A 25,293-nucleotide genomic window follows, 5' to 3' on the forward strand; every position below is an offset into this window, starting at 1 on the left:
TAGTCAGGCTGAGAGCATCTGCTGGGCACCTGTTAACATGTGACAAATTAAACCGCTGTGATCCTCTCTGAGGAATGAAATCTTACAACAGCAAGATAAAGATACACTAGCCTGTTGCCGTGGGGATCTACAGGCTCTAGACTGGGTAATGTTTATAAAATAGGCAGCTGACATTTTTTCAAGGGTGGTAATAAATTAAGTAAAGCTTGTAAAATGAGTTGATGTGTGAGTCCAGAATGTTGTTAGAATGTTAGACCTCAACAATTTTTAGAAGAGGAACTCGACCCTTTTATTTCCTGTTAATTACATAATTTTCTAATGTTAATTTAATGTCTTAAATGTATTTATTAATTGTTTAAGTTGTTGTTATCACATACACACTATTATTATTAATTATTATTATTATTACTTCTACTACTTCGATTTTCTCATTTGATTTTTAAATGGACCACAATGGAAATAAGTGTTTTCACTTTCTTGTGTCATCCATGTATTTTTAATGTATACAATTATATTATGTACTTACATTGAACTTCCTAAATAAAATCACACACACGCTTTAAATATAAAGATGAATTACTGCCGCTGTTGGAATGGCGTGTGAGTCCTCGATGTAGTTTGCAACTTCCATTGTTAAATGGACTGCATTTATATAGTGCTTTTCAATCTGGATCAGATGCTCAAAGCACTTTACAAATAATGCTGCCATAGAAGGTACACACCGAGAGCAACTAGGGGATCAAGAACCTTGCCCAAGGGCCTTTAGTGATTTTCCGGTCATGCTGGGATTTGAACCGAGAATCCTCTGATCTCAAGCCCAACACTTAACCACTTGACCATCACCTCCCCATCACCTCAGTGTTGTTAGCCAATATTCCTAGCTTCTCCAAAAATATTAGTCCTATCAATGTTCCATTTTGGCGGCATTCATCCTTGACCCAAAATACATAAGCATACCAAATGGCAAATGTCAGCTCTCCAAAGTTTCTCTGTGACTGACTGATGTTAATGCATGTCACAGTTTCTCCGTGATTCTGCCTCAAGCAGATGCTTTTATTTTTAGACAGGGAGAAACAGAGACGTGGCAGAAGACATCAAACGCAATACACTGTTTAGTCATGATACCAGCAACATGAAACTTAACTTAATCATGGTAACAGTAACATGAGACTTAACTAAACTGACTAAACCAAATGAACTACAAAAATAATAAATCACAACACTAACAACATTGGTGAACTAAGATATACCACAGTAACATTAAAAACCTCAAAACCGTGAACTCCCATGGTGGATTACAGCACAACGTCCACTGTTTACTGGTTAGCTAAAACTGCTAATTTCTCCAAAAATATTTGTCCTATCAACTTTCCATTTCACAGCATTCATCCTTGACCCAAAATACATAAGCATACCAAACAGCAAATGTCAGCTCTCCCCAGTTTCTGCGTGATCGAAGACATACACAAGCACAAACGCACACACAGAGCCACTTGGCTATTATAATACAGATGTACAAGTGTTTACTAACAGTATTAGAGAAATCAGTTATTACCCACTGTACATGAAACCAAATTCCTTAAGTGAAATTACAACCACGCACAAAAAGTAAAAAGTTAGAGTTCAATGACTGCTAATTTCAAGTGGAATATTTTACTTGTGAGAAGTGACTCAAGTGTTAGATATTTTACAAGTCTGTTACAATCAAAAATGAAGTTTAAGGTGTAGTCCCTTTTGATTTTTTTAAACCAACCTTTGAATATTTGGTAGGAAAGACAATACTCAGACAAACCAACAGCAGGCAGTGGTGGGCACAGCTAACCAAAAAGTTAGCTTCGATAACCATTAATCCGATAACTGAAAAGTTATCTTTTATGACGCTAAAACGATAAACTGCTAAAAACATTTACCTTTATTACAGATAACCGATAACTTTTAGCAATGATTCAGACGCGGCCACATCAGAAGCCCCTGTGGCACTAAACCAGTTTCACTTTAAGCACCACAGGGGCTGCTGGGCAAATTCAAGAATCACAAACACAAAAAGAACGCATGAAAAATGAATAAATAAAAAAATAAAACCCCAAACACTGTCATCATCTTTCAAAAGCGGTAAAACACAGTATTAGAAAAGTCACAATTTATCTCGGTATTATATACACCATCATTTACAAACTAAAAGCTGCTGCTTTTTTCACACGCTTTGAACCTTGCGGCTTAAACAACCGAAATACGTCCATGAATGCATTAATTGGCAGAGTAAAAGACACGGAGTAAATATAAATTCTTACCTATTAGTTTCAGTGGGATTCAGATACGAGAGTATCGCTATCGCATCCAATCTCTCAATGGAAATGCTGTCATCTAACAATTATTTTTTGTCAACAGTCTGAAAATATTGCCAACGTTTTGTGCAAAACTGTAATGGAAATCCAGCTTGGGTCAGTTGTCATTACTAACATCAGTTACAATTACAAACTTTTTAGTTGTTTTCCAAAAATAATAAATGGGGAGACTTAACATATTTACCATATTTTGTGGACTATAAGTAGCACCTTTTTCTGTGTTATGATATTTTTGATTTGAGCTTTTTGTACATTGTTGCAGCATATTTTTTAAAATTATGGGCATTTATTCTTCTATTACTGGAGTTTGTTTTGTTTAGTGCTTTGAATCATGGTAAAGTTCTATATAAATAGTCACTATAATTACTGTTATTAATAACAAAGTTGTGATTTTTCAGTATACAAGTCACACCAAAGCCACAGGTCCTCCAAAAACATAAATAAATAAATACAAATCTGACTTATACTCTGGAAAATATAGTAACTTTTGTATTCAAAGTTCCCAATTTCCATCACATATAGCAGGAAATTCAAACCTTCTTTCATGTCATTTACAAGAAGAACAATCTCACTATATCTGCCATGGAATATCACCCAAATAAACACTTTACCGACAAGCAAATAAGCTGTACTTTTGTGATAAGCAACAGACATAAGAGTATTTCATAATAGATTTCAGCACACAAAGTACTACACCTTTAAGAAAAAACTATGACCACATCATATTAATTCAAATGCAGATTTACTGTTGAGCAACACATTCTTGAAAGCTTGAAATAGATGTTTCATTGTCATGATCTGGAGTGTATCTTAAAACGCTTTGAATGAAACCAAAAAGAATTGACCATTTATGAGTGAGTCCTGCCAGAATTTGTGATAGGATTTATCTTTTTCAGTTCTGTTGATCTTAAAGAGCCACTGGCGACAGCAGTCTTTCCGACCGTCCGACCACATGTACAGTGACGTGGTTAGCCGGAGATATTTCTAGAAGCTGCTGGAATTCACACAGAAACCTAAAACACAGACGGTCACACATCTTCACTGGGAAAAATGTTCCAACCAAAAGAGTTTAAAGCTACTTAGAGCTTCTGATATTTATAGAAAAAGGACCCACTAATAACCGAATACCTCCACATAGAACTAAAACACTTCCTATTGGACCAAATAACACTTATTCAAGTTATTGCTCAGTTATAAGTCTACACACAATATGTGTGGAATGTGAGCTTCCTCTAGTGAAAACAGTTGTTTAGAAGGTGGAAGATTCATTGTTTTGGTTACACTAGAAACTTTGTCCTAACCCATTATCTCCTAGTGTTCTTGGTAACTGATCCCAGTGTGTATAAATGTGTATGTATTAAGGATTAACTAAGGTAAAGTCTGGTGAGTCTGAGGTGTCCGGTGTCCCCTCTAGTGGGGCCATGGTGTCTACCCACCCCAGATGGATGTCCTCTGTCTGGCTGCAACTTAAAGGCAGCAGGTACTATAGAGGTGATCGTTAACAGCAAGTAACACAATACACAAATGTGCTGAGTGAAGAACCTACATTTCACGCTCTGCGGAGCCTGCAGCCACTTGGATCACCTTGCGAAACACACAGCACTAACATGGGAAAATGGTCAGGGGGTCATTTGTGTGTGTGCGTGCACGCATGTGTGCACACCCTAGTGACAAAGAACATGTTTTTTCGCCCCTTTGCCCCACAACATCAAGGACTTGTACCCAATTTCGTGGCTATCTGAAAAATCAAAGACAAACAAAAACACTCCCGCCTCCTACCCCTCCTCCAATTCAAAGTGGCAGAAGACTGATGGAAAGAGGAATGAAGGAAGGAAAGGGAGCATTCAGGAGGGAGGCGGTGTTTGAAAGCAGGTCTCGACAAGGATGTCAAAAAGGGAGGCAGAGAAGAAAAGCGGTGAATGAAAAGAGAACTTTGCGGGGAGTATTTCTTAAAACATGAGTTAAGTGTATGTGTTTGCTCAGCCAGCTAATAACTCTGTGCAGGGGGCATGGCCTCAGCCTATACACCGCACACATACAATCAAGTGGAAGGGCATGAGATGTCAGTTCCAACTGCAACTCGTTTGAAGGTCTGAATGAATCTCAGTCACCATTCCTTCAAACTGAATGGCCTGTATAGGCTAGTCTTATCCAAATTCCAGCAGGAAAGAGAGGCTTATCTTAAGGCGCGGTCACATGGCACTTAACGAAGGGCAACAAAGCCCAAATGAAACAAGAAATCTGGACTTTTGTTGACTTTCATTGGCATCGTTTAACCTTCGCGCAGCTTCGTTCCTGCACTTGGCGCTTCATCAGGATTTTTAAACTGTCGCAAAAATTTGAATGAATGCTGTCGAAAACAATTCATGCAGAAGTGTGATCAGCCTCATTGCTGTGGAGCTCGAGGGCCGACACGACGTGATAATATTTTGTGCCGTCTGCCGTGATCTCTCAGAGAGAACTGCACGTCAGTTTGTGCAAACCAGACAGCAGTTTACAGAAGTGAGACTTTGAGCATCAAGTGTGATAAAGGTTTCAGCAGCAGCGGACATTTGCATGTGAACAGCTTTGATCAGAAACACCAGGGTTTTGAAAAACCTGACAGCTCTCTCTCTCTCTATGCTGAAACAAGACGGGAAGTTTTAAGTTTGCTAGTGACTTTAAATGCCAATATTTTCTACTTTTTTTTTATTTGGGGGGGGGGGGGCACAGAAGGACTCTGATGTTTACGATCTGATGTTCCCAGCCCTGACAAGGAAGCAGTGTGTGTCCCACTGTACATTTGGAAACCTGAGTGCCATTTGCTTTACCGTTTTTGAGAATGGAGCGCATTTCTACAACGCAAAAAAAACAAAAGAAAAAAATGAAGGCAAGAGTGCGGGCTACACACGACAGTACGCATACATTAAAACCAAACATACAGAGCAGCAAGTAAATCTATGAACGCAACAACACGTGAAAAACGCTGAGTACGTGCACACTTCGGGTGTACAGACAGCAATTAGAGTTTTGGTATTTGAGAGATTTGAGAAGTATTTGGCATGTTTTGAGTGTGCATTATTTTGGTGGAGCACTCAGTGTATGTGGGTGGTGTTTTTTGTTTTGTAAAAATGAGGCGTCTTATGAATGTTGAGCAAGCGCTTCAGTTTTTTTTTTTAAATTGGAGCAGGATGGAGTGTGCAGCGCATCGCATCGTCAGTCTGAACCAGACAGTGAGAATTCTGATGATGAAGGAGATGATCCCTCTGGTGTTCTGGACGAGCAACCAGAGCAGGTGGATCCACACACGTGGGCACAAATCTCTACAGTGGGTCAGATCGCATGCTTCTCTTTGCAGCTTTTCCAGGACCCAGCGCTGAGTCCTGGAACACAGAGGAGGATGTAGACACTGCTCCAGCACTGACTCCAAGCGCATTTCATTTAAAGCCTAGAGATCAACGTTAGCTTTGGTTTTGTTTTGTTCCACTTTCATTCCTTTTGTGCTCTTGATTTGCAGGCTATTTGGTGATGGGAAAAGTCAAATGCTCATTCGTCCACCTTTTCTCGATGATTTGTGACTTTTTTACCTTTTCCCTTCGTTCAGGAATCATCGTATGCAATGTGACCAGGCCATTAAATCCCTATTCTTTAATTGCCCACACATCAACAACGCACAGTGTGACTGGAGTTAGAATGAACAGTGAGGGAAGATTAGGACTGTACACACTGACTTTACGAACCCATTGGTCTTGTGTGACAATGTACTTCGGTGCCCATGGGCTAAGCTATACTATGTATATGTTGCACTTTGCGGCTTTAAATGCCCACAGTCTGGACTTTCTGACTTTATGTTTGAGAGGACAAATGTTAGCATATGGCTTGCATGTGAAATACTGGTCATGTTTCAGTATATTCATATTCATTTTGTACAATGATACATACTTATCCAAAGACTTACCGAGGATCGAGACCTTGCTGAGGAACTCTTCATACATCTTTCTCTTCCTCAGTGTGCTACCCTGTAACATAACGGCAAGAACAATTTCACCTTGGATTCTATATGACACCACAGTAGCTAGTAATAGAACATTACTATTATTTTTTTTATCATATTTGTAAGGTGTTTTATGTACCGTCGTATTACAATCTGTTGCATGATGCCCTCTCTCATGCTTATTCTGGATCTAAATAGTCTGCAGAGCAGCCTTCAGGTGGTGCTGTGCATGAGGGCTGATTCTCAATGTCACAGCCGAGACTGATGCTGGTAATTGGCACCACTCCTCACTTTGTTCACAAAACCCTTTGTGTACAGAGAAAAAGAGCCCTGGATCATTTAGCTGTGAAGTGTACATAAAGAAACAATGAAAAGAGATCTTTTTCACTCCCTTAAAATAATTCCAGATGATGAGTTGGACATCATTCAGAAATAGCAGGCTACAGAGTCAACCAACCATGGCAAGAAAAGGATGTTGTACTGGGTAGGAGGACCATGGGTGAGATGGCCTAAAACATTTCTGATTGTTTCACTGGTGAGACCTTATGTTCACATCACCCTAAGTCCCATATAAGCCCAGAGGTCTTCTGGTACCTGTGCTTATCCCCAGACTCAGTAGCATAAGTGGATGAGAGTCTACAACTCCTCATGGATGGGATACCAGTGCAATGCAGGTTGCTTTTAAGGTGAGTTAAAGTGATTTGCATTGCAATTTAAAGTGAGTTGCATTTATCAGTTATGGTTAAATCTTGGGAGTGTTAGTTGAAGCACATTTCCCAGAACACTGTTGTGATGTTTAAAGAGGAAACTGCTTGAAAATATGCACAGATGCCATTTTATAAATCTGATAGAAATCTTTCTCTTTTTTTAAACTTTTTATCATTTGTGTATATTTAAAGTTCCAGTATAGATACTATGCATCATGCAAGAATACAAAATTATTGCAAAGACAATAAGGACAATATCTGATTAATTCTGCAGGTCTATATCCTGAGGGAATATAGTTGGAGGTGTATATGAGCAAGGTGATAATATACACTATATACTTTAATGTGTGTCGGTGTGTGTGGCCCACTCCACCCACCAGGCAGGGGACTTTCCCCTCTCCCTCAGCTATAAGCATCAGGTGCTTCCTGACAAGTCTAGACCAAGAGGACCACTTCTCTAACTGCACTCTTCTTTTCTCCCTTTCCTTATTACACAGAATTACTCAGACAGGGAACATAAAGGAAAAGGAGACACAGACAACCTTGTCCACCCTGTAACTGCCCTTTGCATATGGAAATAATATACAAAGGCTTTGGGGTGTCTTTAGTGTATAAGTGCACCAATCCTGCTGCTGCCTCTAATTTCATATAATTTCACATTTTGTCTTAAAAGGGGAGAAAATGTTCCCAAGTGAGCCAATGTCAAACTCAAAATCATAAACAACTTGATTAAAGGAATTGTACCCTGCATCGCCTCCCTCCTGGATAAATGATTCAAGCGTACTTGTGTGCGTGTGTAAAGTACAAAGTCTGTTTTTAGTTCTGCTACAGAGACAAAGCTTCATACAAACATGCTCACTCACATGTGTAGTCTATCTCTGACACACTCCCACACAGCTATAAAACACAAAATTCACATACACCTGCCTTTTCTGTTTCTGTGAGAGATGTGAGTTGAACTTCATTACTTCCCTTCAGATCTCCTTACACAAACCTTCTGAGCTTAAAATCTTACCACGTACACATGACATTACTTTACACAGCAGATATATATATCTCAATTTAGCTCTTTTTAAATTGATACAAAACCTTTGTTTGTTTTTTAGATAGCCTCCTTTTTAATTCTTCAGAAATCATTCTTTCCTGTCTACTTGGGAGGCCCTGAGCGCATGTTTCATGTACAAAACTCCCTTACCCCTGCTGGAGTTAATATGTTTTCTCCTTCTGTGGTTAAAGATGAGCCACCCTGCGTGTCTGCTCACTGTCTTTGAGGTAGATTCTTCAAAGAGTTGAGGCATGGAACACAGCCAAACTAAACCAGCTGCACCTTGCACCCCATCACCATCACCTTCATCTCCGTCCAAAGTGAAACACTTACCCCCCCTGCACCCTCCCCTCATTTCTTAGTATCCTTTCTGTCTCCTTTTGTCTTGTGTTCTGTTTGTTGACAGTGATCTGTCACTTTGTTAATGACTTTGTCTGTAGCTGTGCATGTTTAAATACCAAGCTGACACAATAAGGTGTGTATTGTGTGACTGCTGGTAACACAATGGGGACAGTGTATTTATCACAGGAAATGGAACTACACAGTTTCCTAATTATGTGCCTGGATACTGAAGTGAGGAGCACATAGAGGAGAGGTGTGCTTTTGAATGGCTGCATTTTTTTTTGGAACAAAATTATTCCCATCTTGGCTTTAATACAGAAAATGTATGTGCATGAATAGAAACATTAACATGGTGGGAAAATTGCAACCAGAACAGTAAGGCACAACTGCAATCAAGGCAGTTTGGTCTTGTCCCAGACCATTTTTGAACCAGTGCGCAGCATGCCAGAATTATAGAATTATGCCTCAATCTGAATGACTGGTCAAATGAAAAGAATGAGAAAGAGGGGTGTGAAGAAATTTCAGCAAGTCTGCAAAATAAAGCTGTTTATGAAGGTTTGAAAGTGAGTCCACCAAAGAGAGGCAGACAGAAAAACAGAAAACTGATCCCATTGAATTCCAGGGGCTGTTTTAAGTTGCTGGGATTCTTAGCACTGAGGCACCTGCATGCTGTATCGCACACAGAGAAATGCACCACATGGCCATAATACTGTAGCTGATGTTTCCTCATGATACAAGTACTATGCCCCATGTCTCCCTAAGTAAGTGTGTGACACAAAGTCATTCCAATAGTACCCACAGATTCTTTACAGAGACAGCGTACCAAAGTCATACAATCTCCACAACAAATACATTTCTATTTCAATTTTCAATTTATTTTCATTTATTTAGCGCCAAATCACAACAAAGTTGCCTCAAGGCGCTTCACACAAGTAAGGTCTAACCTTACCAACCCCCAGAGCAAGCACTCAGGTGACAGTGGTAAGGAAAAACTCCCTCTGATGATTTGAGGAAGAATCCTCAAGCAGACTAGACTCAAAGGGGTGACACTCTGCTTGGGCCATGCAACCGACACAATTTACAAAACAATTTACAAAAAGAATATACAAGACATTTTTCTGGTGCACAGGACAGGAGGGTTGCAGAAACAGACACCACACTCATCTCTGGATAGAGCCGCACCTTAAACAGAGCGAAAAAACAGAATCAGGCATCAGAAAGACAACAAATACAGTATAATTTGTCAGCATTAAGCAACAAGAAAAAACAGAAGAAATACTAAGCCGCTTCTGATGGCTGAGTTCAGGAAGACACTGAAAGCTGTGGATCTGAGTCTTGATCAAGGGAAAGCCACACTCCAATTCCTCACTCAGTTTGTCAAGTGCCATAATCAGGGCATCCATTGATACAACACAGGTGACATCATCATCATCTACAGTCAGTCAGAGAACCTTTCCTCACTGACAAAGACAGCTAAAGTGCTGGACTCCAACACATGCACGTAATGAACAGAGTAACAGCCAGAACTCATCCTTGATGAAGACCAGCATTCACTGGGAAGTGGTCAGAAACTCTGTCCACACTTCACACAGCATTCACAGTACCTGTGTTCAGTCTGGCCATCTGCTAAAGACAGATTTTATTGAAACAAAATCCAGCCATTTGTTATCTGCTTATGCATTATATGGTTGTAGTGTCAAGAGTGGTATGCAGTCCACCACAGGGTTTACATTTTCAGACCAATGGGTAGAGTCACCAGGGCCCGGTATCATAAAGCAGTCTAATCTTTTAGTCTACTAAAGTACTTACTTATTCAACTATGGTTAGTCGCCCAACATTATCCGTCGAATCACAGCATCATATTGACGGCTAAACTTGTAGATTAGATGTCTTACATCAGTCAACAATTTTCACAGGCATAATGGCCTCACAAGCGCTATTGACAAGAAATGCCTCCAATGCGCAACAGTTTTGTTTACTTCCTGGTCGATCATCATGAACTATCCAGCCTTTGTTTCATTAACTGGTTTTATTGACATTTATGGACACATACAAACTGCAGAACGATGTGCTTAGCTCTTAGCCTAGCAGTTCTTCTCCTACACGTCCGTCAAGCCTTGAAGGACACTACTTTTGAAGGAATATGAGCAACGTAGGGGTGCTCTTGAGTGTTCCATGTTGTGGTGGCACATGATAGCTGCCATTTTTTGAAGTAAGACACATTTTGTCGACTAAAATAAGATTAGCCTCCTCTGTACCAGGCTAAAAACTTTGGTCAGGTAACACAAAACTTTAGCTGACTATGTGCTAATGCCAAACAAATAATCAACTAAGTGACTTCAGTTAACTAAACAAGATTAGACTGCTTTATAAAACCGAGGCCAGGTAACTTAGATATGTTGCAAAAGGAAACCAGAAAACCCATTGTTAACCTATACAGACATGGAAAGAACATGGAAACTCTACATAAAAAGACCCCAGGTGGAGTTCAATCCAACAACCATTTTGCTTTCAAGTGCAACGGTTCTTACTTACTGAATCATAGTGAATCAGGGCACAGCAATGTATATGAATGCAATCTTATGAGTATAGTTCAGTCTCATAACAATGATGTGGAGAAATGAAGCAGACAAGCAGATGAGAACCAGATTTAGCAACAAAAACACACAAGGTAACACACCTTTCTTAGAGCTGCTAACAAACTGCAGATGGTCAGATGGCATAGTTTTCCCGGGGAACCACATGCGCATGTACGCGCACACAAATAGAGGGAATGCTTAGCGCGTTGGCTTCAGAGGCTGCCAGAATAGCACAGTTTGTAAAAACAGCTTTGCAAATCATTGTCAGCTATAATTAACTACAGGTCCAGATAACTGAATTCTGCTTCACCCATTCTCCCCTCCTGTTGCTGCATGAAATGAAGGAATGACATGGAGACAGAAAGCGCAAATCCTCTCAAGAAAGGTTACTAGGGCAGACTGTACCCTCAGGTAAACTATGTGCTTAAGAGGTGACATGAGTGTCGGGTATGCCACTGCCGACTTTATACCCAGTTCCAAACAAACGTTATTCCACGTCTGTGAGCTCAGGATCTTTGATACACAGCAAAATCTTTACTGCTGCCAATGATCCAGACATGCATGAATGTTATAGAGCTTAAATAGACAGCTATCAAATGTATTTTTGAGGAAAATGTTTGGCACAGTTAGTAACATTTAAGGAAACCTTTGGAGAAGCATGGATATTCATACAGACAGCAAAAAGATGGCTAGCCAGACAAGACACACACAGCAATTAGTCATTCTAACTGCACCCGGTGTGTGTTTGTACGTGTGGTTTGTGAATGGTATGACAGCCGGAGCAGAGCACCTTGTGTTTCCAGTTTAAACATTTAGACATTCCTGTTAGATAAGCTCCCGGAGTGGGAAGTGTGTGTCGAGGCATTAGAGCTGACCCACTCTCTCCTCCACGGCACTCCCTCTTTTCCTCTTTCCCTTTCCTTCGTCTGGAAACATTAAAAAGGGAGGATGCACTCTGGGTGGTAGAAGTGACTTTTGTGTGCACCCGAGCATGTGTGTTTGCATTTTCAAGATGGTATGAAACTGAAAGAAAGTGTTCCAAATGTTTGAGACTGAAGTGGGTGGAAATACAGCAAATGAAGGGCCACAGATGGTAAGACTGTGGTACATTTTATGTGGTTGTACATCAGGCATATTTGTGTCTAGTGTTATCGTGTCTGCTTATTATCCTCTGCCAGCTGTAAAGCCACAAATGGAATATAGCAATGCAGTTGGTCAGTGCGTATGCCCGTATGTGCAAGCATTCACATTTTCTTGTGCCTATAATAACTTGAACACAATTAATAGATTTTTGGTAAATTTGTTGGATGCCCTAAATGAGAGTGGTTTCACCAAGACCCTCTGAGAACCACTAAGTTTAGGGTACTCTCTCACTGGGCGGTGACAGCCTGCAAACAGCATTTGCAAGGGAATTCATGAGAATTCTTGCAACATTTGCTGGGTGTCGATATCCCCTCGTAGGAGCTGCAGGGTGTTGTATGTGTCATGGATGAATTTTGAACAGTTCAAAGTTGGCGAGGTGACAAAGGTCCTCGCCACATACTCACAGAGACGTTATGGGCGTTGCAAAACCCTCTGATTGTAGTCTCTGCAACTCATAACATGCAAGAATCATGAGAGAACTGTGTGAGGGGTTGACAACGGATGAACCTACATTGTGAGTGATTGTACAAAAAAATAAGGCTCTGACATTCCTTATGGGCAACATGTACGAGCTGCCCTGGGAGCACGCCAACACAGCGGAGAGGAACGGTGATTCAGGAAGTAGCTGAGTGAGTCTGGCAGACCCTCTGCTGCACGGTCTGGACTCGTGCTTTACTTTCTGTTGTACTGAAAAGCAAAATGGGAGCAAGTTCAATACTTTATTGTTTAATCCTCAGCAATTTGTGGATAGAGAAGAGGCTGTTCCAGCGTGATCATTGCGCAAACAATTCAAAAACACGGCGTGAGCAACTGCATCAGCGCACCACATCAGAGCGCAGCTCAATTGAACAATTATAACAAGATGTTAAATTGATCATAAATAGAATTTTACAGCTACTTATAAGAATAAATAAATATGAAACTGTTTTACCAAGCCATTACAATATAAACATTACAAATAATGACCTTTTAGACTGATCCAAATGCGTTCTCCACCTCATGAAGTGCAGGAAAGAGAGAAAGCTGCAGATGAAACAGTCCTCTGTGATTCCGGAAGTGATCAGAGGCGTTTTCATCAGCCAACTTAGAGAAAATGATTAATCCGCTACAAAGTAATCATTTTATATACACAGTGGCACAAAGTGCTGGACGCTTGGAACAAAGCACGGCATCCAGCTGGGAACACAGAGGGTGGGATCATCACGATGAAGTGTGTACCATTTGCACCACAAATAGATACTGGGGCATGGAAGACTCCACTGAATTTTGGAGGTGATCCAGATTCTGGCTCAGGATTTCACTTTACAGGCTCTAGGATTACGTCAAAACTACTGCACGGATTAAGATGAAATTTTCACCACAGATTGATATTAGGGCATGGAAGACTCCAATAAATTGTGGAGTGGACTGGGATCAAGATCCTGATTTTGGACCATTTCATAAATTTTCACCATTTTGAGGATCATCTCAAATCTGCTTGATGGATCTAGACAAAATTTAAATCAAATGTGGATATTGTACAAAGGAAGACCCTGTTAGTGTTGGATGTTGGGAGTGAGCCAGATCAATATACAGGTTCTGCAGCAGAAACATACCACATCTTAATGTAAAACCAAGATCAGGAAGACACTATTTTCTTTTAGCTTGTGAATTAAATATCAGATTGCAACATCTTGCTCAGTCGGACCATTCTGGATCAGTATGCAATTATTACATTGTATTGTGGAATCTGGATCCAGGTAAAGTCTGGGTCACGATGTGAATCGTATTTCTTTTGAGTCCTCGTCAACCCTTGGCGGACGTCAGAAATCTCTGACTGCTCTTGTTTACGAATGCAGAATATACATAAAAAACATGTTTCAGTTGTGGAATCTGGATCCAGGTAAAGTCTGGGTCACGATGTGAATCGCATTTCTTTTATTTTGAGTCCTCATCAACTAGGTCTGTCACAATTAGTCGACATTATCGATAATGTCGACAATGAAAATTTGTCGACACGTATTTTCATTGTCGACAAATCGCCCAATCATGTTTTACCATTCAAAAACTATCATTTTGGTCCGGCGACGTGTTTTGTGGAAGCACTAACTGCAACAGGAACTTGGGGGGGGCGGTGTTTCCTCAAGGGAGAAGCGGATACGGTAGCTAAGTGATTTTTTTTTTTTTATTCCTACGCAAAGACTCTGCTACAACACACTCGGATAAACAATGGTGGAGCAGCAATAGCAAGGAGCCAAAGCAGAGTTAACAGAGAAATTCAGAGCAAGACTGCAACAATCCAAAGCATGGGAGCATTTCACAGAAAACACAGCCGCCAAGTCACTTACATGCAGACTGTGCAAAGTCGTGCTAGCATATCATGGCAGCACTACAGTCATGCACGAGCACCTGAAACGCAAACATCCCGGGCAGCCAAATCCACCCCAAACAACACAAGGTAATCTAGCATGTTTAGCTACCCAACAGTTATCGTGTATTGATATATGTAAGGATTAAACAACGAGAAGCCGTGCATTATATGGTTTGAATGCACGACGCGGAGTCTAAAACACTTTACTCCGTTACTCCGCGAAGTGCATTCAAACCGTATAATGCACGGCTTCGAGTTGTTTAATCCGCTTATACCATGGTCCCACACAGTGAGCTAACACACAAATATTTATTTAAATTAACAGAACTTGATAAAAATGTGTGAGTATTTGGGAGTATTTTATATTTTGTCTCTGATGCGCTTACCGAGTCTGCGGGCTCGCGCAGCAGCGGGCCGCTCACACCGCCCACCCCTCTCTGCTGTGTTGCGCTTTGACAAACATGTCCAGAAACTACGCTCGCTGTTTTGATGCGGAGCGCTCGGCCGCCCGCACGAATAGAACTGTTTTCTTCTTCTTTCCCGACTTCAATCTTGTCCAGTTCGTCCGATGTTAAATCTTTACGCCGTTGCTTTTGCTGTTCTTCTTATCTGCTGTCCTCCTCTTTCCATTCCTCAAACGTTTTATTTTATACTTTTAAGTTAAATGTGTGTTTTGTTTATCTGAATTTATCATAAGTATTTTGATTAAGGTCCATTAAGTGGACTTACATTTTTAGCAAGAAAAGAAAGTAATCGTTTGATTAGTCGATTAATCGAAAAAATAATCGCCAACTAATCGACAATGAAAATAATCGTTAGTGACAGCCCTATCGTCAACCCTTGGCGGACATCAGAAATCTCTGACTGCTCTTGTTTACGAATGCAGAATATATATAAAAATTTATTATTTATTATTTTATTATTATTTAATTTATCTACCAAAGTGATCAACACTTAGCCAACCGAACACTGGTTGAACAATGGAATCGAACAATGGTATAAATTACATGACTGTGCCTTCTGGTTCATACTACTGTTGCTCCTACTATTACTACTATTATATTAGATCAAGTGATTTTTCGATTACAAAATGTTAAAAGATTGTATTACTCTAAATGTTTAAATAACAAAATAAATGTATTTTTGCTTCAGAATAGATCATACACCTTGCAGTTGCTCAACACCAACTTGCCAACTGAGAATAAATACTCAATTTTAGTGGCTACCGGCAGGACTGTCTTCCTCAGTGTCACCAGCAGTCTCATGTAAGCATTTATGTTACCTCAATAATTTCCTTTAACTGAAGGCTTGTTTCTGCTTCGTGGACTGCCTCTGCTGAAGTCCACTTTGACCCTGACTGGACTTACAGGTGCACTTCTCTGATGACTTGGTTACATTAATCCATCATCAGATAATGCTTCGCTTTGCCCCCTTTGAACCTTTCAACCAAAAATGAAAGTTAAAGCTGAAGTTTGCCAAAAGAACTGTGGAGTCCCACAGTGGAAAAGCAGAGTGGCACTCCAAGCCACTTACAGAGGTATTTGCTGATTTGTTGTTGAACTGGTTCTACTCTGGAAATGAGTATTTCATATAACTGAAGTGGCCAGAGTAATCTTGGGAGGAAGCCGTGCTGAAAACACCATTCACTTTTAACAAGCTAATTGGTGATGTAAAGTACATAAAACCGGGTCTAGCCAACATCACAGCAAGTAGTACTAAACCCCCTACACTTTTCAGAGTAGGTAGGTTGCAGATTTTGTATATGTAACATTTGTGTAAACATCCATCCATCCATTTTCTTCTGCTTTATCCGGAGTCGAGTCGCGGGGGCAGCAGCTCAAGCAAAGCCGCCCAGACCTCCCGATCCACACACACCTCCCCCAGCTCCTCTGGGGGAACCCCAAGGCTTTCCCAAGCCAGCCGAGAGACGTAGTCCCTCCAGCGTGTCCTGGGTCTTCTCCGGGGCCTCCTCCCAATGGGACGTGCCCGGAACACCTCTCCAGCGAGGCGTCCAGGGGGCATCCGGAAAAGATGCCCGAGCCACCTCAACTGGCTCCTTTCGACATGGAGGAGCAGCGGCTCGACTCCGAGCTCCTCCCGAGTGACCGAGCTCCTCACCCTATCTCTAAGGGAGTGCCCAGCCACCCTGCGGAGGAAACTCATCTCGGCCGCTTGTACTCGCAATCTCGTTCTTTCGGTCATGAGCCAAATCTCATGACCATAGGTGAGGATCGGAACGTAGATCGATCGGTAAATCGAGAGCTTTGCTCCCCTATTCAGCTCTCTCTTCACCATGACGGTCCAATACAGCAACCGCATCACTGCAGATGCTGCACGGAATCGTCTATCGATGTCACGCTCCATTCGTCCCTCACTCGTGAACAAGACCCCGAGATACTTAAACTCCTCCACTTGAGGCAAGGACACTCCACCGACCTGAAGAGGGCAAAGCACCTTTTTCCGGTCGAGAACCATGGCCTCGGAATTGGAGGTGCTTTGTGTAAACATAACAGTTTCAAATATCTTTGTCCTTTATGAAAGCCATTGCATACCTGAACAGTCAAAATCCCTCACAAACCTTCCATTTTTGATATTGAAAAGAGAGCAGAGACACCCAACAACATACTTTGACAGCAACGCCAGTCTTCTGTGCTGATTATTCAGCCCTAAGATGACCCCAGCCTGTATCATACTGTACTGTAAGTGTAGATAGTGTTAAATAGCTGCAACCTTGCATGTGTGGATTTGGTGTGACTAACACATCTGGTGCAGTATCTGCAGCTTGCTAAAAGTGAATGACTTCATGACTGCATGAGTTACAACTTGTTTCATGAAATGCTTTTCATCTAATAATACCTCATGGAGACTTAATATAGCACCTGTATCACACCTATGTGTATTACAACAGTGAGAGAACAGATTATGCTTTTTAATATACACATGTCACCTCGCAGACATGTTGCAGCAAAATCTCCTTCCTACTCCTGCCTATGTGTTTGACATAGAAAGGTAAGATCTTACCCTTTGGTGCAGCTTATGTTGTGATTTGGCACTGTATAAATAAATTGGACTGAAAATAATCATTATCACTTGCCAACATGAAAAATAAAAGTCTAATTTGACATACCTTTGATTCAACAAGAAAACTGCAGAGGGCATGCTGTAGTATGAGCGCTCACTGACTCACTCATCTTTAATCGCTCATTCCAGTCCAGTTAAGGGTTATGGGGAGCTGGAGCCTATCCCAGCAGTCATAGGGTGTGAAGTGGGGTGCACCCTGGACAGGACGCCAGTCTGTCGCAGGGCCACATATAGACAAACAAACACATTCACACCAGTGCGCACAGCTACTGGAAATTTAAAGTTTCCAGTCAATAGAACCTGCATGTCTTTTGTATGTGGGAAGAAGAAGAAGCCGGAGCACCCAGAGGGAACCCACGCAAACATGAGGACATGCAAACTCCACACAGAAAGGCCACAGGTGTGAATCGATCCCATGACCTTCTTGCTGTGAGGCAACAGTACTAACCACTAAGCCACTGTGCTGCCCTAGTATGAGCAGCAACCAAATATTTATAATTAAAGTTACTTAAGAAGTGTTCGTACCATGAGGATGCGACGATAGCTGTCTCGATCGATGCCCCACAGTTTAAGATCAGTCTTAGCCTTGACTGTAGCAGCTCTGGGTGTCCCATAGATCAGGGCTAGTTCTCCAAAACTACCCCCTTCTCCAATACTGGTCACCCACTCACCATTCACATACACCTGCACAAAGAGGGGGAAAAGAGGATTAATATGAAGAACATTAACATGCTTTATATTAGTTTCAAAACTTCAAAAAAACTTCTATCACATGAAGACATGGAACACTAGCTGATGCTAACTTTACAAATGGTTAAGAATTATGACAGTTTTCCAACTAAATGGGAACTTTTGACAAGTACCATATACTTGAGTTTATTTACAATTTTTCACACTGAATGTATCCTAAAATTGGTCAGCCCCAAAACTAGCCCACTGAACTAGGCTAACCATGCAATCCATCCATCAATTTTCTTAACCTGCTTATTCCAATAAAAGATGAAGGGGGGCTGGAGCCGATCTGGGTGTCGCAGACTAAACAGTCCCCTGCTAAAAACTGGTCTGCCCTGCCTCCACTGTGCATGCATCATTTCGGAGCTCAGCAGCTAGTCTGAGAGACAGTCTCTTCACCCAAAGCAATAAAATGGATTAATGTAATTATTAACCACCAGATGACAAGATAAAACCTCTTAAATCATTCTAAAGTCAGTTTTAGGCAGAAACAAGGCCATTTTAAGCAGAATCGAGGTGATATGCCATTTGAAATGACCGATGTGCAGTGAACGCAATTAGCTAGCAGCACATGTAGCTGCGGCACTCTTCCTCCGTCTTTTATGATGAAATAATGCTGAATTTATGTGGAAATTAACACTGTACAAAAGCTTCAGATATCTGTCACTGAGATAGATGATGACTGGAGTGCAGTTTTAAGCAGAAACGACGTGATAATCTGTGAACTGCAGCTAATGATACATGCGCAGTGAAGGCAGGGCGGACCGATTTTTAGGGGGGACCATTTGGTCCGCAACATCGGAACTGGTGGCGTACACGCTGGATAGGCCACCAGTCTATCACATGGCAGTTACATACTGACAAACACATTCTCACCCTCACTTACACCTGCGGTCAATTTAGAGTAGATTAATCATACTTTACATTTAACAAATAAATGACAGGAAATTGCAAATTGTCTGGCACTTATTTCTGTGTTGCACCAGTTATTTTTCTCTTTTACAAATTAGTTCTATCCGGTTGCACCAGATTTGTTTGTGCTACACAGAAGCGCAGTGAACTCTTTGTTTTTGCTCTACAGTAAATTCTCACTCAATGCGAAGTTATGTTTGCATCTGCATAGTTTCAAATCCAAAATCATACAATGAAATAAAGTCAACATCGAATAGGCTTCTTTAAATCTATAGTGTGTAGGATTTAGTGTCATCTAGTAGTGAGGTTACACATTTGGTGATGGGGATTGCTTTCTCTTGTGATAAGCAACATGCGTGATCTTCCATTTCACCAAAATGTGGGTTCTCAAATTTGTTAGCCTGCTTTATATGACACCTGTTTAGTGCCTTGTCATCTGATTGGTGGCCGTTAAGTGACATTCTTTATATGTCACTTTGCATGGCTGATGTCATTAGCTTGCATTTTTGGTACTACCTGTACAATTTTCTTCCATTCATTTTGCACACATTGCACGACATAAACAAAAAAAAAAAAACACAACACTTACCATGCTGCACAGTAAAGTCATCGCAAATGACAAGAGATAAACGAATGAAAAAAGGAAAGTTTACAGTTACACTTTGTCCCACGGTGCTAAAGTGCCTGATGACAGCTTTCTGCTGCTTACAGAGAATAAAGGTGTATTTTCAATAAATATGCAAAGAATTTTCAAAAACCAAACTTAGACTGCAGACACTGATTTTCAAGAGTTATTACCATAAGAACATATGACTGCACAAAGTCTTATGGCCATAGATGTGGAATTTCAGCCAGCTCAGCTGTGCATGCCCAATTTGATCATCTTAGTTTCAAAGTCAACATAGTTCAAACTGCATTACATTATTCTTAGGTAGTATTACAAATAGTAAGTTATTATTATTAGACATTCACTCACTCACCTTCAACTGCTTACTGCAATTAAGGGTCAAGGGGGGCTGGAGTCTATTCCAACAGTATTATTATTATTATCCATCCATCCATCCATCCATTTTCTTCCGCTTTATCCGGAGTCGGGTCGCGGGGGCAGCAGCTCAAGCAAAGCCGCCCAGACCTCCCGATCCACACACACCTCCCCCAGCTCCTCCGGGGGAACCCCAAGGCGTACCCAAGCCAGCCGAGAGATGTAGTCCCTTCAGCGTGTTATTATTATTATTATTAAATAACATTTTTTTTCCAAAGTACTCAAATCTGGGTAATATCACTACTATTATTATTATTATTATATGCAAAAAAAAATGTCTTTAAATGTCTTCAAAGTGGACCTTTAAGGGATTTGGGGGCTTTTGCTATCTCTCACCCCTATGGTTCTGCCCTGCACTGTCTGTGTGCGAGCTGCACAACAGGCATATGAAGACAAAGCAGCTATGCAAACTATGCAAATGCAAAAATAGCTGTTTTATTTGCTCTATCAGTTCTGCAAGTCTGTGCCATCAAACAGTAACACAAACACACACTATTGATAATCTAGAAGAGACGCTTTGCATATTTAAAGTGAAGCAGTGTGTTTGCATATTTTTTAAAAACACACAGTACTGTGTGTTCATCCCTGCAGCAAACACTGGGTGCCCACTCCACCTCAAGTTTGACTGACTATTCAAAAAATGCCTTTACTGGGCTGTTTCTCATCGGACTCAATTAGAGTTTTGATCTGGTCGTCTACAGGGCGCACAACAGATTTATCAATGCAGCATTTGAAGAAATCAGTGTGAAAAAGCTGCAGCCCGAGGAACATCACTGAAGTGGAGCACAAGGTCTGTACACCATCCAGCTACAGCTTCTCCACTCACAGCAATGTTATTTATTTATTATGATTGCACCAAAATAAACGCCGTTATCACGTTAAAAACAAGTCATCTTGATACAAAAATTACACTTATGCAAACTTTGCAATTAATCCATAGTTCGCATGCGTTCCGAAGCGTGGGAACTGTTACGCATGGATCAGAAATCAGCTGTGATTCCATTCACGACAACCAGCAATCAGTGGGCGGTGTGATTCCTCCTTTTTTCAGTCGTCCAGCAGCATTGCAAAATGTGAAAGGTGGAGTAAATATGTCTCTTTTGTGCTACTGTTTCAACATGGCAGTGTAACATGGTGGCTTCTATGAGGGGGCCTGTAGATTTAACAAACAGACCGGGAAGAAAAGCGAAGAAGACCGGGAAGAAAAGAGTCTGGATGCACTGGACACTCAGGCGGAGGCAAAAAAATGAATTGGTGCAGAGATAAATGCTAGTTGCATGCTCTACTGGTGGTTGGCTCTCACTGCGGTATTGTATCACTTCCTGTTCCGGAGCACAGTGGTGTTTTTCTGTATCTGTTAGCTGTTTAATCTGCGCAGTTAGATTGATCTAGTTATCTAGATTACGATTTGTTTCCCAGTGTAATCTTCACGTGCTTTAACTAAAGCACTCCTGCTGCTGAATCACCTCTAAATTATTTACACATTATTCACTTTGCGTGTTTTTAGGAATCCGCTAGCTTAGCGCAGCTACTAGCTCTTAGCCGATTTAGCATGGCGGCTTCTCCTGTCTCTCCCGCACTTTTCTGCTCTGGGTGTGAAATGTTTAGTTATTCCTCGGTCTCCTTTAGCAGTAACGGTACTTGTAATAAGTGTAGCTTATTCGTAGCTTTGGAGGCCAGGCTGGGCGAATTGGAGACTCGGCTCCGCACCGTGGAAAATTCTACAGCTAGCCAGGCCCCTGTAGTCGGTGCGGACCAAGGTAGCTTAGCCGCCGTTAGTTTCCCTCTGGCAGATCCCGAGCAGCCGGGAAAGCAGGCCGACTGGGTGACTGTGAGGAGGAAGCGTAGTCCTAAACAGAAGCCCCGTGTACACTGCCAACCCGTTCACATCTCTAACCGTTTTTCCCCACTCGACGACACACCCGCCGAGGATCAAACTCTGGTTATTGGCGACTCTGTTTTGCGAAATGTGAAGTTAGCGACACCAGCAACCATAGTCAATTGTCTTCCGGGGGCCAGAGCAGGCGACACTGAAGGAAATTTGAAACTGCTGGCTAAGGCTAAGCGTAAATTTGGTAAGATTGTAATTCACGTCGGCAGTAATGACACCCGGTTACGCCAATCGGAGGTCACTAAAATTAACATTAAATCGGTGTGTAACTTTGCAAAAACAATGTCGGACTCTGTAGTTTTCTCTGGGCCCCTCCCCAATCGGACCGGGAGTGACATGTTTAGCCGCATGTTCTCCTTGAATTGCTGGCTGTCTGAGTGGTGTCCAAAAAATGAGGTGGGCTTCATAGATAATTGGCAAAGCTTCTGGGGAAAACCTGGTCTTGTTAGGAGAGACGGCATCCATCCCACTTTGGATGGAGCAGCTCTCATTTCTAGAAATCTGGCCAATTTTCTTAAATCCTCCAAACCGTGACTATCCAGGGTTGGGACCAGGAAGCAGAGTTGTAGTCTTACACACCTCTCTGCAGCTTCTCTCCCCCTGCCATCCCCTCATTACCCCATCCCCGTAGAGACGGTGCCTGCTCCCAGACTACCAATAACCAGCAAAAATCTATTTAAGCATAAAAATTCAAAAAGAAAAAATAATATAGCACCTTCAACTGCACCACAGACTAAAACAGTTAAATGTGGTCTATTAAACATTAGGTCTCTCTCTTCTAAGTCCCTGTTGGTAAATGATATAATAATTGATCAACATATTGATTTATTCTGCCTTACAGAAACCTGGTTACAGCAGCATGAATATGTTAGTTTAAATGAGTCAACACCCCCAAGTCACCGGGGTGGAGGATTAGCAGCAATCTTCCATTCCATCTTATTAATTAATCAAAAACCCAGACAGAGCTTTAATTCATTTGAAAGCTTGACTCTTAGTCTTGTCCATCCAAATTGGAAGTCCCAAAAACCAGTTTTATTTGTTATTATCTATCGTCCACTTGGTCGTTACTGTGAGTTTCTCTGTGAATTTTCAGACCTTTTGTCTGACTTAGTGCTTAGCTCAGATAAGATAATTATAGTGGGCGATTTTAACATCCACACAGATGCTGAGAATGACAGCCTCAACACTGCATTTAATCTATTATTAGACTCTATTGGCTTTGCTCAAAAAGTAAATGAGTCCACCCACCACTTTAATCATATCTTAGATCTTGTTCTGACTTATGGTATGGAAATAGAAGACTTAACAGTATTCCCTGAAAACTCCCTTCTGTCTGATCATTTCTTAATAACATTTACATTTACTCTGATGGACTACCCAGCAGTGGGGAATAAGTTTCATTACACTAGAAGTCTTTCAGAAAGCGCTGTAACTAGGTTTAAGGATATGATTCCTTCTTTATGTTCTCTAATGCCATATACCAACACAGTGAAGAGTAGCTACCAAAACTATGTAAGTGAGATAGAGTATCTCGTCAATAGTTTTACATCCTCATTGAAGACAACTTTGGATGCTGTAGCTCCCCTAAAAAAGAGAGCTTTAAATCAGAAGTGCCTGACTCCGTGGTATAACTCACAAACTCGTAGCTTAAAGCAGATAACCCGTAAGTTGGAGAGGAAATGGCGTCTCACTAATTTAGAAGATCTTCACTTAGCCTGGAAAAAGAGTCTGTTGCTCTATAAAAAAGCCCTCCGTAAAGCTAGGACATCTTTCTACTCATCACTAATTGAAGAAAATAAGAACAACCCCAGGTTTCTTTTCAGCACTGTAGCCAGGCTGACAAAGAGTCAGAGCTCTATTGAGCTGAGTATTCCATTAACTTTAACTAGTAATGACTTCATGACTTTCTTTGCTAACAAAATTTTAACTATTAGAGAAAAAATTACTCATAACCATCCCAAAGACGTATCGTTATCTTTGGCTGCTTTCAGTGATGCCGGTATTTGGTTAGATTCTTTCTCTCCGATTGTTCTGTCGGAGTTATTTTCATTAGTTACTTCATCCAAACCATCAACATGTTTATTAGACCCCATTCCTACCAGGCTGCTCAAGGAAGCCCTACCATTATTTAATGCTTCGATCTTAAATATGATCAATCTATCTTTGTTAGTTGGCTATGTACCACAGGCTTTTAAGGTGGCAGTAATTAAACCATTACTTAAAAAGCCATCACTTGACCCAGCTATCTTAGCTAATTATAGGCCAATCTCCAACCTTCCTTTTCTCTCAAAAATTCTTGAAAGGGTAGTTGTAAAACAGCTAACTGATCATCTGCAGAGGAATGGTCTGTTTGAAGAGTTTCAGTCAGGTTTTAGAATTCATCATAGTACAGAAACAGCATTAGTGAAGGTTACAAATGATCTTCTTATGGCCTCGGACAGTGGACTCATCTCTGTGCTTGTTCTGTTAGACCTCAGTGCTGCTTTTGATACTGTTGACCATAAAATTTTATTACAGAGATTAGAGCATGCCATAGGTATTAAAGGCACTGCGCTGCGGTGGTTTGAATCATATTTGTCTAATAGATTACAATTTGTTCATGTAAATGGGGAATCTTCTTCACAGACTAAAGTTAATTATGGAGTTCCACAAGGTTCTGTGCTAGGACCAATTTTATTCACTTTATACATGCTTCCCTTAGGCAGTATTATTAGACGGTATTGCTTAAATTTTCATTGTTACGCAGATGATACCCAGCTTTATCTATCCATGAAGCCAGAGGACACACACCAATTAGCTAAACTGCAGGATTGTCTTACAGACATAAAGACATGGATGACCTCTAATTTCCTGCTTTTAAACTCAGATAAAACTGAAGTTATTGTACTTGGCCCCACAAATCTTAGAAACATGGTGTCTAACCAGATCCTTACTCTGGATGGCATTACCCTGACCTCTAGTAATACTGTGAGAAATCTTGGAGTCATTTTTGATCAGGATATGTCATTCAAAGCGCATATTAAACAAATATGTAGGACTGCTTTTTTGCATTTACGCAATATCTCTAAAATCAGAAAGGTCTTGTCTCAGAGTGATGCTGAAAAACTAATTCATGCATTTATTTCCTCTAGGCTGGACTATTGTAATTCAT

General features: G+C 41.0%; 1 protein-coding gene across 3 annotated transcripts in view; it reads right to left on the reverse strand.

Moving 5' to 3' along the window:
* The window catches only part of prkar1b (protein kinase, cAMP-dependent, regulatory, type I, beta), a 205,812-nt gene that overhangs the window by 32,815 nt on the left and 147,704 nt on the right, over window positions 1–25,293 (reverse strand). For all 3 annotated transcript variants that reach the window (XM_034191217.1, XM_034191218.1, XM_034191219.1), the window contains 2 exons: window positions 18,091–18,249; window positions 6,283–6,343 (listed from right to left, as the gene is read on the reverse strand). In XM_034191217.1, coding sequence (XP_034047108.1) covers window positions 6,283–6,343; window positions 18,091–18,249 — 220 coding nt within the window. The remainder of the gene's footprint in view (window positions 1–6,282; window positions 6,344–18,090; window positions 18,250–25,293) is intronic.

This window comes from Thalassophryne amazonica, chromosome 16 (genome assembly GCF_902500255.1).
Source record: "Thalassophryne amazonica chromosome 16, fThaAma1.1, whole genome shotgun sequence".
Classification (NCBI taxonomy): Eukaryota; Metazoa; Chordata; class Actinopteri; order Batrachoidiformes; family Batrachoididae; genus Thalassophryne; species Thalassophryne amazonica.